This window comes from Podarcis cretensis (assembly GCF_951804945.1).
Source record: "Podarcis cretensis genome assembly, chromosome: 16".
NCBI classification, from domain to species: domain Eukaryota; kingdom Metazoa; phylum Chordata; class Lepidosauria; order Squamata; family Lacertidae; genus Podarcis; species Podarcis cretensis.
The window spans coordinates 20,520,838-20,538,476 of NC_137186.1; the positions used below are offsets into that span (position 1 = coordinate 20,520,838).

The window sequence follows — 17,639 nt, forward strand, 5'->3', positions numbered from 1 at the left end:
TTTATTCCTGGTTTGCTATCTAATGACGTAAGAACGTAAACATTGGTGTTATCTGCACCTGCAAAAGTTCTGGGACGGTCATATTTGCTTTGCAATCAATGCAGACTCTGCAACTTCCAGCTGTAACTTTTCCCACTGCAAGCATTCTGGGTTTTTCTGTGTCCCCATTTTGTGGCACTATAGCGTAAAAGTGCCCCTCCAGGCAGCAAGAATTTGGGAACACGTGAGGAAGCATCACAGAAGAACTAATGAAGCTGAATGATATGTGGACAGTCCTATACTATACATGCATAATTTTATTTGCATGCTGCTTTTCCACAGTTCAAACCATGCTCAAGGCAGCTTACAACGTGGGAAAAATACATAACTACTTCAGGACAAAAGTAGTCATAAACAATAAATTAAACAATTTAAAAATCTGAAACCAAACTGGTTAATTTCCACGTAAATCACAACAAAATCTAAAAGGAAGATAGAAAAAACCAACAGCCACAACCCTCCTCCAACAACAACACCCCACCCAACAATATCCTGGCTCAATCAACCTCTAATACACCATTACCACCTCAATGATATGTTGAAGACCATACACAAAACCAGTCTGTAGAGACCCCAAAATGGCTTTCTGGAGTGCATGATTGAATGTGGCTTCCTTCAGCAGTTTATCATTTTGTGGTGTAGCGGTTAGAGCATGGGTAGACAAACTAAGGCCCGGGGGCCAGATCCGGCCTAATCGCCTTCTAAATCTGGCCCGCGGACGGTCCGGGAATCAGTGTGTTTTTACATGAGTAGGATGTGTGCTTTTATTTAAAATGCATCTCTGGGTTATTTGTGAGTCATAGGAATTTGTTCATCCACCCCCCCCCCCAAAAAAAATATAGTCTGGCCACCCACAAGGTCTGAGGGACAGTGGGCTGGCCCCCTGCTGAAAAAGTTTGCTGACCCCTGGGTTAGAGTGTTGGACTAGGACTGGGTGATCTTGGGTCAGTCACTGCCTATCAGCCTAACATGCCTCACAGGGTTGTGGTGGGGTTTTGCAGGAGCAGGGAGAAGAGACACCTGCACCACCTTGAGCTTCGTGTTAATCACGTCATTAATATCTTGTTGAGAGCCCTCAGCCAGTTGTCATGTGACTTTTCTTCTCCTGGATCTGCATAAGGTAAAGGGACCCCTGACCATTAGGTCCAGTCGTGACCGACTCTGGGGTTGCGGCGCTCATCTCTCTTTATTGGCCAAGGGAGCTGGCGTACAGCTTCCAGGTCATGTGGCCAACATGACTAAGCCGCTTCTGGCAAACCAGAGCAGCGCACAGAAACGCCGTTTACCTTCCCACTGGAGTGGTACCTATTTATCTACTTGCACTTTGATGTGCTTTTGAACTGCTAGGTTGGCAGGAGTTTTCTCCAGGTGTCTCCCCAATTGTTCATTGCATTTATGTGCCATCTTTTCCTCCAAAGAGTCCCAAGTGCCCCCCCTCACTTCTTGTTCATCCCCACAACAACCCTGTGAGGTAGGTTAGGCTAAGAAACAATGACTGGTCCAAGGTTTTTAGTGATGACATGTTGCAGGAAGCACCAGCCCTCTGGAGGGGCCAATATACCCACAGATTTAAGCAGATAGAAACCTGCAGCGCTACTCATTCATTGACTTGGAAGTCGGCCACATTAAACTCGAGTCTGATCCGTGCGCTCCAGCCACAGAGAGAAGGCGAGAGGCTGCAAGCCGCGTCAACGCAAAGCATTTTTATTCTGAGTAAATTTCCCGAGGAGAGCCCGCCCATCAGCTGAAACGCATCTCTCTTAAAATGTATTAATTGCGCTCTCTCTCTCTTTCTGTCTGTGTATATATGTGTCCCAGGGCGGGTTACAGCAATTAAAACACAATAATAAAAGAGTCACCGACCGTCCAGGCGCGCCTCGCCTTTCAGTGGGTGGTGCGCCCAGGGCGCAAAGAAGGAAGGCGCAGCGGCGGCGGCGGCGTGGGTGCAATCGAGGACCAAAAGGGTCACCCCTCCCACGCGCTTGGATAGGAATGTCTCCCCCGCGCGCCCCTCCCCCTCCCCCACAGAGCGGTGTTGTCACGTGACTGGTGACGGCCGTCGGAACTGGAAGAGGAAACCTCCACCTTGTCGCCGGGATCGGCCGCTTCCGATGCGGTCCGGATGGAGGCGCCTCCGGGGGAGCCTGGACAGCAGCGGCTGCTGCGGGAGCCACCGCCGGCGGCGGAGAGAGAAGCGGCGGAGGGTGAGCGGGCTCGGCGGGCGATCGCGCGCGTGTTATGCCGCCTTTGGGAAAGCCCCAACCCCCGGGGGGTTGGCTTTGGTGGGTGGGAAAGGGAGAGAAAGTGAGAGGAAAAAGCAGCCACGGCTCCCTCCCCGCCCCGTCCAACATTTCGCCGCCGAGAAATGGGGACCTGGTGGCATCTCCGTTCTCACGCCCAGGAATAACTGCCCGCCTCTGCCGGTGTATTACCCGGGAGTCAGTCCTGTTCATTTAACTCAGTGGGGCTTACTTCTGAGTAGGCATGTCCAGATTCGCGCTGTACAAAAAGCACCCAATGAGCGCGTCTCAAGAGGAGCCGTCCAAAGTCAGATCAGCTGGGCAGCGTTCAGAGCTGCGCAACTAACGCAAACTGGTATAGTGTAATGGAGCGCCGTACTTGGGACCTGGGAGGCCAGGGTTCAAATCCCCATAGATCCAGGAAGCGCCCTGGGTGATCTTGAGCTTGCCACCCGTTTCTCAGCTTGACCCACCTCACAGGGCTGCTGGGAGGATGGGATGGGGAGGGGAGAACTCTGAACACCACCTTGAGCAACTGGGAGGAAAGGGAGGATATAAAGGTAATTAAAGTGAATTGTTTATTGAGTCAAACGCTTCAGCTGCGAAAGGTGCATTTTGAACTTCTGAAAGGACAGTTGCTCCATAGGAACCTGCCTGAGTGAGACCAGTGCCCCCATCAAGCTCAGTGCTGTCTACACTGACTGGCAGCACCTCAGCCTCTCCAGGATTTGGGAGGTCTTGAAATGGACAGCGAACAGCCAACATTTATGATTATTAATAGCAGAATTTATAAACTGCTCTTCACTGTATGTTACCTGCTTTGGGATTGAAAACAAAGTTATAAAAATAAACAGAGGAAAAGCACCCAGTGTGGTGTAGTGGTTAGACTAGGAACTGGAAGAAGTGGGTTCAAATCCCCTCTCAGCTTAATCTACTTCACAGGGTTGATGTGAGGATTAAATGAGGAGGCGGAGAACCATGTGTAACCACTTTTTTGGATCCTTGAAGAAAAAGTTGAGATAGCCCAACAAAGGAAGAATGGATACAAAAACTTATGGAATATGCAGAAATGGCAAAACTTACCAGAAGAATAAGAAATCAAGAGAACAAACTTTTTATAAAAGAATAGAAATGGTTTAGTGAATATTTACAGATAAATTGCAAACAGATGAAAACACTAGCAGTTTCATAAGAGTTTCATATTTAAAGTAGATAATTAAACGAGCAAATTAAATAAATTTGGATATGCAGAAAGAGGGGGAAGGAAGTCAGAATTTGAAATGTTAATTCAATTGTAAAACTAATGAAATGTATAAACTTGAAAAGTATAAATAAAAACTTTTTTTAAAAAAGTTGAGATAGAAATGCGATAAATATGCAAAAATTGCATAAACACAGCCAAGAAATGACGTAACAATTCTGTCATCAGGGAAGCAAAAATTAATATTTCCAATTTAGCCAAATCCCTAGGTTAAAAACAAGTAGGGCATTCAAACAGATGAAGCAACCAGTGGTTTTAATGACAGTTCTCACCCCGTGTTTCACATTCATTCATTCATTCATTCATTTATTTTATTTTGGCAGCCCACTTCCTCTCTGTCTCTCACACAAAGAGGGCCCCACTCTATGCCAACTTACTTTGCAGCCCCTCCGAGTAACTCAGCATCTTTTCCCCCTCCCTCTCCATTCCATCCAGCACTCACCCTGGGGTGGTGGTATATGAGTTGTTGCCTACAAGCATTCGCAGCAAGGACCCTCCACCCCTTTCCCACAGCAGCAACAGAGCAAAAACCATACCCCCCCCCCAAAAAAAAAGAGTGGGAGAGAGGGCAATAATCCACAGGTGGTGTTTCTCTCCCCTTCTCAGTCCTGAGGCCTCAAGAGCTGCCAGCTAGAGACGTTCAGATGGATTTGCCCCCAATCTCTCTTCTCCTTGCCACCCAGCGCATACACAGCGTTTAGTGTCCTCTCTCCCCCCCACTTTCTGTCTTATGCCTTAGGAGAGCCCATCCTCTTGGCCGAGCTGAAGCCAGGGCAGCCTCAGCAATACGACTGGAAATCCAGCTGCGAGACGTGGAGCGTGGCCTTTTCCCCGGACGGCACGTGGTTTGCCTGGTCTCAGGGCCACTGCATTGTCAAGCTGCTCCCATGGCCTTTGGAGGGAACCCAGCAGTGAGTAGCCACCTTGACGGGGTGGGGGTGGGGTGTCTGGAGCTACATTTGTCTCTCCAGCTGTTGTTTCTTTGCTAGGTGAAGCCCCTATCTACATTATACATTTAAAGCAGCATTGTTTCACTTTAAACAATCATGGCTCCCCCGCCCCCGATCCTGGAAGTATAGTCTGTTAAGGTTTCCTATTCATGTCAAGGCCCAGTTTCAGGTGCTTAAAGCCATAAACAACTCGTCATTAAGAAAGGCAGAGAGGGATTTTAGGTTGTTCCACTACCCTCAGAAGCTCATGGGGCTGGCAACCCCAGAAAAGGGCCTTCTCTGTGGCAGCCCCTAAGTTGTGAAACTCTTTCCTCACAGAGGTGCGTCTGGTACCCTTCATTATACAGTGGACGCTCAGGTTGCAAATGTGATCCATGCGGGAGGCACGTTCGCAACCCACAGCGTCCGCAACCCGCGGCGCCACGTCTGCGCATGTGTGGGTTGCGATTCGGCGCTTCTGCACATGCACAAAGTGCGATTTAGTGTTTCTACACATGCGCAAGCGCCGAAATCTGGAAGTAACCCATTCCGGTACTTCTGGGTTTCGATGCGTCCGTATCCCAAAAACGTGTAACCTGAAGCGTCTGTAACCTAAGGTATAACCGTATAGTCTTTGGTGAATGCTGGAGGCATGTCTTTTTGTGCTGGCTTCTTTCATTTTTAAGACCCACTTGATTTCTGTGGGTGTCGGTTGTTTTTCAAACTGTTCTTAATATTGTGCTTGAATTGTTGTAACTCACCCTGGAACCTTAGGGTGGGTTATGTTACTGAGAGTTGTTAGGAGACCCTATTCTCCTCACACAGCTACAGTTCCCTGCAGGGGTGGAATTGGTAATACGGTGCCCTGAGCGAGGACAAAATTTGGCAACAACCCCCTCCCCCCATTTTTTTTAATATTTTCGCAATAATTCCTTTTGGTACAGTTGCTCTTTTATGGATCTTCTCAGTAGGCACCTATATAAATAAAGGTGGTATTATTATTATTATTATTATTATTATTATTATTATTATTATTATTTTGTGCCCCCTCAGTTTGGTGCCCTGGGCAATTTCCCTGTACCGCCCATTAAACCACAGAGCCTAGGACTTGCCGATCAGAAGGTTGGTGGTTCGAATCCCCGCGACTTGGTGAGCTCCCATTGCTCGGTCCCTGCTCCTGCCAACCTAGCAGTTCGAAAGCAAGTGCAAGTAGATAAATAGGTACCGCTCCAGCGGGAAGGTAAACGGTGTTTCCGTGCGCTGCTCTGGTTCGCCAGAAGCGGCTTAGTCATGCTGGCCACATGACCCTGAAGGTCCCTTTACCTTTTTATTATTATTTTGTGCCCCCTCAGTTTGGTGCCCTGGGCAATTTCCCTGCATCGCCCTCAATCTGGCACTGTTCCCAGAATTCCTTGGGAAGAGGGATCACCCATTAAACCACTTTGGAAATGGTAGCTCTGGGAGGTGATTGCGGGTCTCCTAAGAACTCTCACCCCCTCTTAATGGACTACACTTCCCATGATTCTTTGGGGGAAGCCATGACTGTTTAATGTGCAGCTCTAACTGCATTGTGCAGACGGGGCCTATGCTGGACTTGTAAGCTCCTTGGGAACAGAGACCACTACTGCCTTAGGTGACCTGCCTGCCTGCTCCCCACAGGAACTGCAAAGCTTCGGAGTGCATGAAAGCCGAGGCCAGGGGCCGTGGCAGGGCCAAGGAGAAGACGCTGGAGTGTGGGCAGATCGTCTGGGGCTTGGCCTTCAGCTCCTGGCTCCCTTCCCGTTCAAGGAAACACATCCTGTGGGCGCCGAGTCCTGTGTGTTTGGTCCTCGCCACTGGCCTGAACGACGGGCAAATCAAAGTCTGGGAGGTGCAGACAGGTAACCTGGCTCTGTTCTTCTCTGCTGGAAAAAGCAAAGGTGGTCCTTGCATCAAGGGGGTTGGACTAGATGACCCTTGGTGTCCTAAGTCTGCAATTGTAGGAGTCTACGATCACTCCCCTTTAGCCCATAATGTCTGCTGAAGCTGCCACCCATTCTTACCAGGGTGAGATGTGAATGTGAATGTGAGGGAGTGAAGGAAATTGGTCCATGTGTGTCTCTTCCCCTGGCACAGGCTCCTCTCCTCTCCCCAGTGTTATTTAACATACCTGAAAGCACTGGGAAAGGCCATTAGGAGTTTTGGAGCAAGGTGTACACCAGTATGCTGATGACTGGCAGCTCTATTTCTCCGTAACTTCTGAAGCAGGAGAAGCTGAATCAGCTCTGGATAAATCGTATGTTTGTTGTAAACCGCTTTAATAAATAAACAAGAGCATCAGGGGTGGTAGAACCTATTTCCCACCTGGTATTTCTAGACTCCAGTTCCCATCAGTCCCTGCCAACGTGGCCAAGGGTGGAGATGATGGGAGTTGTATTCCAGCAGCATCTGGAGAGCTGCAGGTTTCCCACCCCTGAATTACATCCTCTTTAGGCCCATCAAGAGCAATTGACCCATCTTCTTTAGAACAATGGGACATGGGTGGCGCTGTGGGTTAAACCACAGAGCCTAGGGCTTGCCGATCAGAAGGTCGGTGGTTCGAATCCCCACGACAGGGTGAGCTCCCATTGTTTGGTGCCAGCTCCTGCCAACCTAGCAGTTCAAAAGCACGTCAAAGTGCAAGTAGATCAATAGGTACCACTCCGGCGGGAAGGTAAACGGCGTTTCTGTGCACCAATAAAGCGAGATGAGCGCCGCAACCCCAGAGTCGGTCACGACTGGACCTAACGGTCTGGTTCTGGGGTCTGGTTCTGGGGTGGTGGTAATCACGCCTTGCCATCTGCTGCTCCTTCCAGGGCGCTTGCTGTTCAACCTCTCAGGACATCAGGATGTGGTGAGAGACTTGAGCTTTGCGCCCGGTGACAGCCGTTCAATCCTCATCTCCGCCTCGCGTGACAAAACCCTGCGCATCTGGGACCTGGGTCAAAACGGTAAGAGAGAGTGAGTGATGTGGTCCTTCGTCTGGGTCTGGGAAATGGGCATACAGCATAAAGTGCATTTAAACCACATTGGTTTGCCCTGAAGAATCCTGGGAACGGTGGTTCACCTTTCTCAGCCCCCTTAAACTACAATTCCCACAATTCTTTGGGCACGGCAGTGGAATGTGCTTTCATTGTATGCTGTGTACGCAGCCCAGGGCAGTTTGGCAGGAGACTTAGTGGCATGGCAATTGGGCATATAGATCACATTTTCAGAGGTGCCTTCTGGGTTATTAATGTTTTTGTAAGCTAAACGCCTTTGCATTTTCCTGCTTCTCTTCAGGCTGGCTGAGAAAAATTGGGAAAAGCAGATTACGCTAGGAGTGCCAAACGTGGCCCTCGAGGCCCCTCTGTCTGGCCCCTGGAACTTTCCCTAGGCCATGCCCCCTGTCTCCAGACCACTCTGGATCATATCTGTTTTTTCTATGTTGGCTTGTGGGAGTCAATGTGATTTGTCTTCTGCATATAGATGCAATAGGTGACCCTTCAATCTCTATGATTTATGACTCTAACGTGCTAATGCTTTTCTCAATTTCCCCAGGGAAACAACTGAAGGTGCTGTCTGGACACATGCGCTGGGTCTACTGCTGCTGCACCTCCCCTGATGGTCGGATGCTGTGCTCCGCAGCTGGAGAGAAATCGGTGGGTCTTGCCTGAGTGGTGGTGGTGACAGTGAGTGGCCCCTCTGAGCCCATAGCAGCAGCAGCAGCAGCAGCAGCAGTCAACCTCTACCTGGGGTGTGTTCTTACCAGGCCATTTTAAAAAGAAACAGGCTCTCCAACAAATTCCCCATCAGATACCCCGTACTAAGCAAACAACAGCAAAATATCTAAGTTCAAGGTCAGGGGTGAGGGTCCTTTTCCGGCCTGAGGACCGCACTCCCTTCTAGACCACATTCTGGGGGCCACACTGGGCAGTAGGTGAAGGCTGTTTTATCCCGGCAGGCCTTTGAGAACAGTCTGGTTTGTTTGTTTTTAAAGTGATTTTTGCCTCCCTTGCAGGCCCTGCTATGGAGTATGGATTCCTACAGCCTCCTCAGGAAACTGGAGGGGCACCAGGGCTGTGTCGTGTCCTGTGCCTTCTCCCCGGACTCTGCGCTTCTAGCGACTGCCTCGTACGACACCTATGTGATCCTCTGGGATCCTTGCACAGGGGAGCAGCTGAAATCCCTCTGGTAAGGGAGTCAGCTATCGGAAGGGGTGCAGGCCTCTGGTTTTGCCAAGGAAGCGGTTGTTTTGGTTGGCACTTGTTGCCTGTCCCACCCCTGTTTGGAGAAGAAAACACTACTCTGCTCCAGGGGAATGCTGGTTTTGACTGACTGAAGGGTAATGCTGAGGCTGATGTTTGGGGTGCAGGGAGAAGTGAGGTGGTCTGGGGTTGTGGCGGGTGTGTCAAAACACCCTCGACTGTTTCTGCAACAGAGTCTCTGTGCCCTAAGCCCTTGAGCTGCCCAGCCAGAATGAAAGGGGAGCTTTTTAGCCACTGAGAAGAAATCTTAGGATCTTAGGAATTGTAGACTTGCAAAGGACCACAAGGGTCTTCTAGTCCAGCTCCCTGCAATGCAGAAATCATTTGCCTTGGGCGATTCATTGTATTTGAAAGCTTTATTTGTATTTGAAAGCTTTATTTGATTCATTGTATTTGAGAGCCAGTGTGGTGTAGTGGTTAAGAGCAGTAGTCACATAATCTGGGGAACCGGTTCGCATCTCCGCTCCCCCACATGCAGCTGCTGGGTGACCTTGGGCCAGTCACACTTCCTTGAAGTCTCTCAGCCCCACTCACCTCACAGACTGTTTGTTGTGGGGGAGGAAGGGAAAGGAGAATGTTAGCCGCTTTGAGACTCCTTAAAGGGAGTGAAAGGCAGGATATCAAATCCAAACTCTTCTTCTTCTTTAGTGTATGCAAAATGAGCCTTCCCAGTAGCACTAACTGGTGATAACACAGCCACCTTGGTATTGCTGAGTAAACCGTAGCAGCACAGGAAACCATGGTTTCTATTCAGACTTGAACAGACCTTTTTAATAAGCTGCAGTTCAGCCGTTTCATGCTGGATCTTCTCTTCCAAGTTTCTTTCTTCTGGGATAGCCACCTTCAAAGATGGGTAACAGAATGACCCCTTTAGGTTGAAGGTATCTCTCCTGACTTCTGGAGGGAAACAGACCAACCTTTCCTTTCTTCTGCAGCCACGTTCCGCTGCAGCCGGCCCTGGACCATGGCGCCGACTTCCATGCCAGCTCCCTGCGATCGGCCTGCTTCTCACCTGAAGGCCTCTACCTGGCAACAGTGGCAGATGACAGGTGAGTTTCTATTGCCTTCCTGTTCATGGTGCGCTCTTCATGCAAAATGATGGCCATTAGTGATGGCCAGGTACTTTTGCCTGGCGGGGGCCACTAGGGGGCGCATCGGAAGATGGCTGACAATAACATCTCTCTGACCCACACGAAGTAATTTGGAGGCTATGATGGGAGTAATTAGCCTCCCTACCCCCCCCAGGATGGTGGGGGGGGTACTGCCTTGCCTGCTGTGCCCTATACCACCCCCAAATTTGTGGGGATGGGGGGCACTAGGCACAAAGCCCTCCTGTGGGATTCCGGTGCTCCTGGATGCCGTCCCTGATCCGCGCCACTAGCTGCAAGAACTTCAAAAGAAACAATTTGGATGAAGGAATGCACATATCTCAAGGAAGAAGGGGGAGTAAAGACTGCTAACAGAAGAGATCTCTGATAAAATAAGACGAGTCGGAGGAACAAGAGAAATCATGAGAAGATACGCCAAGGTATGGCAAATGACTGATGGGAGAGGGGGAAAAAAACTTTCCTTTTTTTCCTTATGTGATTAAATAAGAATCCCCTCCCCTCACGAGTCAGAAATGTCATTTTAAGGACTTAAGCTGTGGATTTAAGGCTGCGTGGAGATAAACTTTCGAACCAAAGTATGTTTTAAGAAGAGTGTGGAATGTATAAGAGCTTTGGAATGACGCAGTTAAAAATGCCTTCGCCATATTGGGAAGTTCTGTCGGAGGACTTAAGTCTGAGAGGAGAAATAGAGAAATAGAGCTGTTTTTATATTGTGGGTGAAACTCCTCAGTGGGACTTAAGAGCGACAGTTTTGCGAGATTAATGATGGAAAGAGCGATGTTATCTATGAAGGCGATGATATATGGAAACCATCTCGATTTGAGGATTGGAAGAACGGAAAAATTCACACAGGATTATTATTGGTGTTTATCGGCTTAAGGAGACTATCAGAAGAGATCATAAAGAAAAAAGAGAAAATATATGAACAAGATGTGATGTGGAAACAGCAAGATAAGACTGGATAAAATTATGAACTCTGTTTGGATTGATTTGGACTGATTTGGACATTAACGCAGTAGCAAGAAGATGATCAGAATCCCCCTTCGGATCTTGAAATATGGGTCCCCCCAACAAAATTTAAAATTCGGCTTTGTAATTCGGAATTTATGTGATGTGATTTAATTTGATTTGATTGGCCGGTTAATAATATTTTTTTTTTTAAAAAAAGGTACTTTTGCCTGGCATGGGGGGCCTTCAAGTCAGGACCAAGATGCATGGGTTAGGGTTGAGAGAAGGGAGAGGCACTATACCTTATTAAAATGTGTCTTGGTGGTAGTGCACATAGTGTTTGAAATTATCCAGGCGCATTTTGCACCTGGCTATTGGCCATTTGTAACCAAGTGAAGACACCTGGGCTCCAGGATGGCTTCTGACATCACCATCTGGAGGTGCATGCCTGGGGATCATCGGATTTTGCCTGTTTTTACACACTAATACCCCATCCTGTATAATTCTATCCGTTATATTTTACCTGCACAATCAGGATGAATTTCAGGAACCAAAATGCTTTTTCTGTGCAGCCTGAGCATGAGCATTGAACAACCTGTTGACTGCTCACAGTTGTGAAGAACATTCTTACGTTATGAATGGTCCATGTTGCCATTAAAAAAGAGAGTGGTTGAAATAGGCCGATGGATATGTGGACTGTCCCTGGATCAAGTGACTTTTCTTCTTTCAGTTCCCAAAGTTCTTAACTTAGCTCAAGGTTGTCATCTGAACTGGCCAGATGTTTAACTGAGAATCAATCACTGTCAGTCCATCCTTTGAAAAATAAGACTTTCAGGCCGTCTTGCCCCAAAATGTCAACTAGACATCCCGTTTTGGCAACTGTGTAATCATGGTTTTAGGAGCCATTTGGTGCCTAGCTTATATAACTGAGTTTCTGAGTGGAAATGGCTTGCGTGGAGGATAAAGTGGTCAGTGGCCACAATGCTAGAATGGCTACAGCCCACAGGGGCCAACTTTTACCTTCCATTGTTGAAGGCAGTGTATTTCTCTCAATACCAGTTGCTGGGAACTGCAAGTGGGGCGAGATGCGGCACTTGAGTCCTGCTTGGGGGCTTCCCATGGGCACCCATGGGCCGCTGTGTGAGGAGGATGCTTGCTTGGCCTTTTGCTTGGCCTTTGGCCTGATCCAAACAGCTAGGATTTTCTGACGCTCTCAACAGCTAGCAAGTTGCCTATGGGAAGGCCACGAGGATGCCATTAAAGCCATAGTCTGCCCTGTTGCCTGCCCCCAGTTATCTGTTGTTCCCCACCCCTGATGCAGATAACAACAACAACAATTTATTATTTATACCCCACACATCTGGCTGGGTTTTCCTAGCTACTCCAAATATTAAAAACATGAAACAGCATTAAACATTAAAAACTTCCCTAAACAGGGCTGCCTTCAGATGTCTTCGAAAAGTAAGATAGTTGCTTATTTCCTTGACATCTGATGGGAGGGCGTTCCACAGGGCAGGCACCACTACCGAGAAGGCCCTCTGCCTGGTTCCCTGTAACCTCACTTCTTGCAGTGCAGGAACCGCCAGAAGGCCCTCGGAGCTGGACCTCAGTGTCTGGTCTGAATGGTGGGGGTGGAGACACTCCTTCAAGTATACAGGGTCGAGGCTGTTTAGGGCTTTAAAGGTCAGCACCAACACTTTGAACTGTGCTCGGAAACGTACTGGGAGCTAATGTAGGCCTTTCAGGACTGGTGTTGTATGGTCTCGGTGGCCACTCTGTGTCACCAGTCTAGCTGCCACATTTTGGATTAATTGCAGTTTCCAAGTCACCTTCAAAGGTAGCCCCACGTAAAGCGCATTGCAGTAGTCCAAGCGGGAGATTAGTAGAGCATGCACCACTCTGGTGAGACAGTCTGCAGGCAGGTAGGGTCTCAGCCTGCGTACCAGATGGAGCTGGTAGACAGCTGCCCTGGACACAGAATTGACCTATGCCTCCATGGACAGCTGTGAGTCCAAAATGACTCCCAGGCTGCGCACCTGGTCCTTCAGGGGCACAGTTACCCCATTCAGGACCTGGGAGTCCTCCACACCAGCCTTCCTCCTGTCCGCCAAGAATAGTACTTCTGTCTTGTCAGGATTCAACCTCAATCTGTTAGCCACCATCCATCCTCCAACAGACTCCAGACACTCACACAGAACCTTTGCTGCCCTCACTGGTTCTGATAAGAGAGGTCGAGCTGGATATCATCCGTATATTGATGAACACCCAGCCAAAACCCTCTGATGATCTCTCCCAGCGGCTTCATGTAGGTGTTAAAAAGCATGGGGGAGAAGATGGAACCCTGAGGCACCCCACAAGTGAGAGCCCAGGGGTCTGAACACTCATCCCCAACACCATTTTCTGAACACGGCCCAGGAGGAAGGAGAGGAACCACTGCATAACAGTGCTCCCAGCTCCCAGCTCCCAGCTCCTCTAGACGGCCCAAAAGGATGTCATGGCTGATGGTATCAAAGGCCAGCCTTATTTAGCGGGCCTCTTCTGATGTTCTTTGGACTAGTTTTCCAGATAAGGGTTCCTCTCTTTTCTCTTCTAGGCTCCTGAGGATCTGGGCCTTGGAGCTGGGGAGCCCAGTTGCCTTTGCCCCAGTGAAGAATGGGCTCTGCTGCACCTATTTCCCCCATGGGGGGATCATTGCTACAGGGTAAGTTCTTCGGCAGGAAGCCAAAGGGCAGCTTCCTTTTTCCAAAGCGTAGAATTGTAGAGTTGGAAGGGACTTTGAGGGTCATACAGGCCAACCCCCTGCAATGCAGAAATACGCAGGTGGCAGGTGAGGGGATCAGACCCATGGCATTGGCATTAATCAGCACCACACTCTAGCCAACTGAGCTAACTTCCAACTGGGCATGGGTCCAAGAATCTGGCGTGGACTGACCTGGGAAGATGAAGTCATGCTTCTAGCTCTCATGGTTAGAGTGAAGTGAGTGGCAGTTGCCCGTTAAATCACATTTTCGAGGAGGGCCATAGCTCATTAGTATAGCATCTGCCTATCTCTGTCCCAGGTGAAATTCCCGGCTTCTCCAGACAGGACTGGAAATGTCCGCTGCTTGAAACTCTGCAGAGTTGCTGCCAGTCAGTGTTGGCAGTACTGAGCGAGATGGGCCAATGGTCTGACTCAGTAGAAAGCACCTTCCTGTGTTCCAGACTTCTTGAGTCACCTCTGCATTATTGTACCACTTCAACAGCCAGTGTCCCTAAAAGAATCCTGGGAACTGTAGTTCGCCCCTCCCAGGACTCCCACTCCCAGAACAAACTACAGTTCCCAGGATGCATTGAGAGGGAGCCATGTGTTCTAAATGTGTGGCGTAGATGTGACTTGGCCCTCACGCTTGGAGAGTGAAGGGCAGGTTGGCCTTTTCCCAGTGGTAGAACATCACCTTTGCATGGAGGAAGACTTAGGTTCAACCCCTGGCATTTCCAGAACCTTACCTGAAACTTCAGAAAACAGCTGCCAGCTAGTGTAAACTAGTAGTCTCCAAATTGGCGCTGCACCTCCTGGAGAGAGGTGGGGTTGCCTAGTGGGGGTGCTAAGAGGCAAGGGGGCGGCAGGGGGGTGTAAGTGGCTGGCAGACTTTGAAGAGCTGGTGTCACTGGATCAAGATAATCTGTTTTGTTGAATTAATTAAATGAAATAGTTTTAATTGGATTTTTAACAAACGTGCAATTCATTGTGAATGACTTGAATATTCTTGTGTCAGTGGGTCTGCTATCCTGAATAATACTTTTTATAGGGTAGGGGGCTGCACTGGGGATGAGTTGATGCAGCCGAGGAGAAGGTGGAGGCCCCCCAAATTTTGAGAACCCACAGATGAAGATGTTACTGAGCTAGATGGATCCAATTTCCCCCATATATAGCAACTTCTTACATTCCAAAAACAAACGGCGGAAGAGTGGCTTTTGGTAGGCATGGGAAAGGGGGCTTTCCCCAGATCCCACCCATCGTTTTGTTAATGTTTCCTAGCTCTACAGATGGATTTACATTGCACGGTGTTAGCTTGTTGATGTTTGCCACCCTGGGCTCCTATGGGAGGAAGGGCAGGTTAGACAATTAATTGATTGATTATGAAAAATGGGTGATCATTATAATATGCAACCTGCTATCACCTGGCCTGATGTTTGCACCATCTCTTTGCTCAGTGAACAGTTTCTGCAGCCTCCTTTCACCTCCCCAATCCCTTCCTCTCGTCGTAGAACAAGAGATGGCCACGCTCAGTTTTGGACGGTTCCCCAGGCCCTCTCCTCCCTCAAGCACTTGTGCCGCAAGGTCCTCCGCAGCTGCTTCACGACGTACCAGGTGCTGAAGCTGCCCATCCCAAAGAAGATGAAGGACTTCCTCACCTACAGGACTTTGTAAGGCTGTGATGTGGCTTGACGGAGCAGTGCCTGCGGTCCGCTGGACGGAGGGGGCGGCTGGCCTTGCCAATCGCTCGTGCGATAAGCTTTGGTGTTTTGCGGTGCAGGGAGGCCCAAACCGTCTGGTTCCCCCCTGCTCCTTTTGTGTGGGTTTACGTGGTTAAAGTGACTTTTTATATCTGGACAAGCACAGATGGGCTATAGGAAGAATCTCTTTGTGTGTCAGCCCTATAGAGATTTGACTGCTGCAGTCCTGTAGGATGTACATGTCCCTGGGACTTTCGTATTTAAATGCAGCTTTCCCTTTTGGACACCGGGAGCCGAAACCTTACACGGGACCCACCAGGGAAGAACTGTTGCCTGCAGGTGTTAAGTGACTTAGTCTGCAAATCATGGAATTGTAAGGGACCACGGGGGGTCATCTAGTTCAACCCCCTGCAATGCAGGGATCTTTTGCCCAACATGGTGCTTGAACCCATGACCCTTAAGACTAAGAGTCTCATGCGCTACCGACTAAGGTATCTCAGGCCTGGATCTGCCTGCTGTTCTTTGGATCTGGACCACTGCCTTCAACATTAATGGTGAAGCCAGGAGGCAGGGGGTCTTGCTACACCCTGGAGGGAGAAGATTAACCTTTTTGTCCTGTTGTGGACAAAAAGTGATGCTTTGAACGTCTCTTGGTTTAGGACGGGGAGGAACAGGTTTGGAAGAAATGTCCTCAATGCAGGTACTATGGCTGTAGAGGACTACAGTGGTATCTCGGGTTACAAACGCTTCGGGTTACAAATGCTTCAGGTTACAGACTCCGCTAACCTGGAAGTAGTACCTCGGGTTAAGAACTTTACCTCAGGATGAGAACAGAAATCGTGCAGCGGCAGCGGGAGGCCCCATTAGCTAAAGTGTACCTCAGGTTAAGAACAGTTTCAGGTCAAGAATGGACCTCCAGAACGAATTAAGTTCTTAACCAGAGGTACCACTGTATTTCAAAGCTAATAGTTCATTTCTGCCCCCCCCCCCCCTTAAAGAATTGAGGTTGAGATATGGCAGGAGGTTCCCTTATGTTAGTTTCAACAGAATCATGCAGGAAGTTGAAGTAATAATTTGAGTGAATTCAGTGTGTGGAAGAGGGAGAAATAGCAGAGGGGTGAGGAACATCTGACTCAGCAGCTGTTGTTGACTTCAGGTCTTGTGAGCTCCAGTCAGCATGGATACTGGTCAAAGTTTATGGGAGATCAAGGCTTAGGGCACAGACTTTGCATGCAGAAAATCCCAGGTTCAACCTATCCAGTCAAAGAGATTTTGCATAAATAGGGTCAGGGGAAACTGGCCCTCCGGAGGCAGCCCTGGCCTACAACTCCCATCATTCCCTGGCTGTTCTGTGAAAAGACCCTGAACAAATTATTTCAACCGTGTTTGGAAGAAGGGATAGGATTCAAATCTCTGCTCAGTCATGGAATGTATTTGAACCATGGAGGCGGTGATGGCCAGCAACTCGGATGGCTTCGAAAGATTAGACAGATTCACAAAGGCCTATCAATGGCTTTTAGCCATGATGGCCTCCACAAGCATCTGCTTAGGCATTCTGAGAACAGGATGCTGGACGAGAAGGGCCAATGGCCTGATCCAGCCATTTCTTGCTGTGTTCTCAAGCTTACTGGCTGACCCTGCTCTAATGACCCATCTCTCAGCCCAGGGTACCTCACAAGGCGGCTGTGAGGATAAAAGGGAGAGGCAGAACTGTTTATACTAGCTTGAGCTCCTTGGAGGAACGGTGGGACTTAGGGCTGATGGAGAGATGGAGCTTCTGAGGGCCACAGGTTTATTGTCTCTGCTATACAATTTGTGCCAGCTGCTCCTAAAGGTAAAGGTAAAGGTACCCCTGCCCGTACGGGCCAGTCTTGGCAGACTCTGGGGTTGTGCGCCCATCTCACTTAAGAGGCCAGGGGCCAGCGCTGTCCGGAGACACTTCCGGGTCACGTGGCCAGCGTGACATCGCTGCTCTGGCGAGCCAGAGCCGCACACGGAAACGCCGTTTACCTTCCCGCTGGTAAGCGGTCCCTATTTATCTACTTGCACCCGGAGGTGCTTTTGAACTGCTAGGTTGGCAGGCGCTGGGACCGAGCAGCGGAAGCGCACCCCGCCGCAGGGATTCGAACCGCCAACCTTTCGATCGGCAAGCCCTAGGCGCTGAGGCTTTAACCCACAGCGCCACCTGCGTCCCAGCTGCTCCTAGCCCTGGATAAAATTATTTTGAAAGGGCAAGAGGCCCAACAGGGTGGCAGGTCCCCCTAAAGATGTAGAGGTGTTAAAAGCTTCAGTTTGAGACACTATGATGGTGCAAGACGTTTTAAGGCATTGGTATGGGCTTTCTCCTCTTCTAGCCTCTTTATGTATGTGATGTGTTAGGCAGAGTGCTTGTCAAAGAGATCAGAGTTCTG

General features: G+C 49.2%; 1 protein-coding gene across 1 annotated transcript; it reads left to right on the forward strand.

Moving 5' to 3' along the window:
* The first annotated feature begins 2,100 nt into the window (after window positions 1–2,100).
* Window positions 2,101–17,053, forward strand: WSB2 (WD repeat and SOCS box containing 2). The gene is made up of 9 exons (XM_079956900.1): window positions 2,101–2,243; window positions 4,280–4,451; window positions 6,129–6,349; window positions 7,304–7,438; window positions 8,028–8,128; window positions 8,488–8,660; window positions 9,670–9,783; window positions 13,385–13,492; window positions 15,040–17,053. Exons 1-9 carry the CDS (start codon window positions 2,162–2,164, stop codon window positions 15,200–15,202), a joined length of 1,269 nt encoding a protein of 422 aa, XP_079813026.1. The 5' UTR covers window positions 2,101–2,161; the 3' UTR covers window positions 15,203–17,053.
* Window positions 17,054–17,639: the final 586 nt, after the last annotated feature.

Bases quoted from the DNA above. Each gene is read 5' to 3' on its own strand.
- WSB2 (XM_079956900.1), top strand. From the start codon at position 2,162: ATGGAGGCGCCTCCGGGGGAGCCTGGACAGCAGCGGCTGCTGCGGGAG. The intron at 9,784-13,384 runs GTGAGTTTCTAT...TTTCTCTTCTAG, and splicing joins GCAACAGTGGCAGATGACAG to GCTCCTGAGGATCTGGGCCT. The intron at 13,493-15,039 runs GTAAGTTCTTCG...CTCTCGTCGTAG, and splicing joins GGGGGGATCATTGCTACAGG to AACAAGAGATGGCCACGCTC.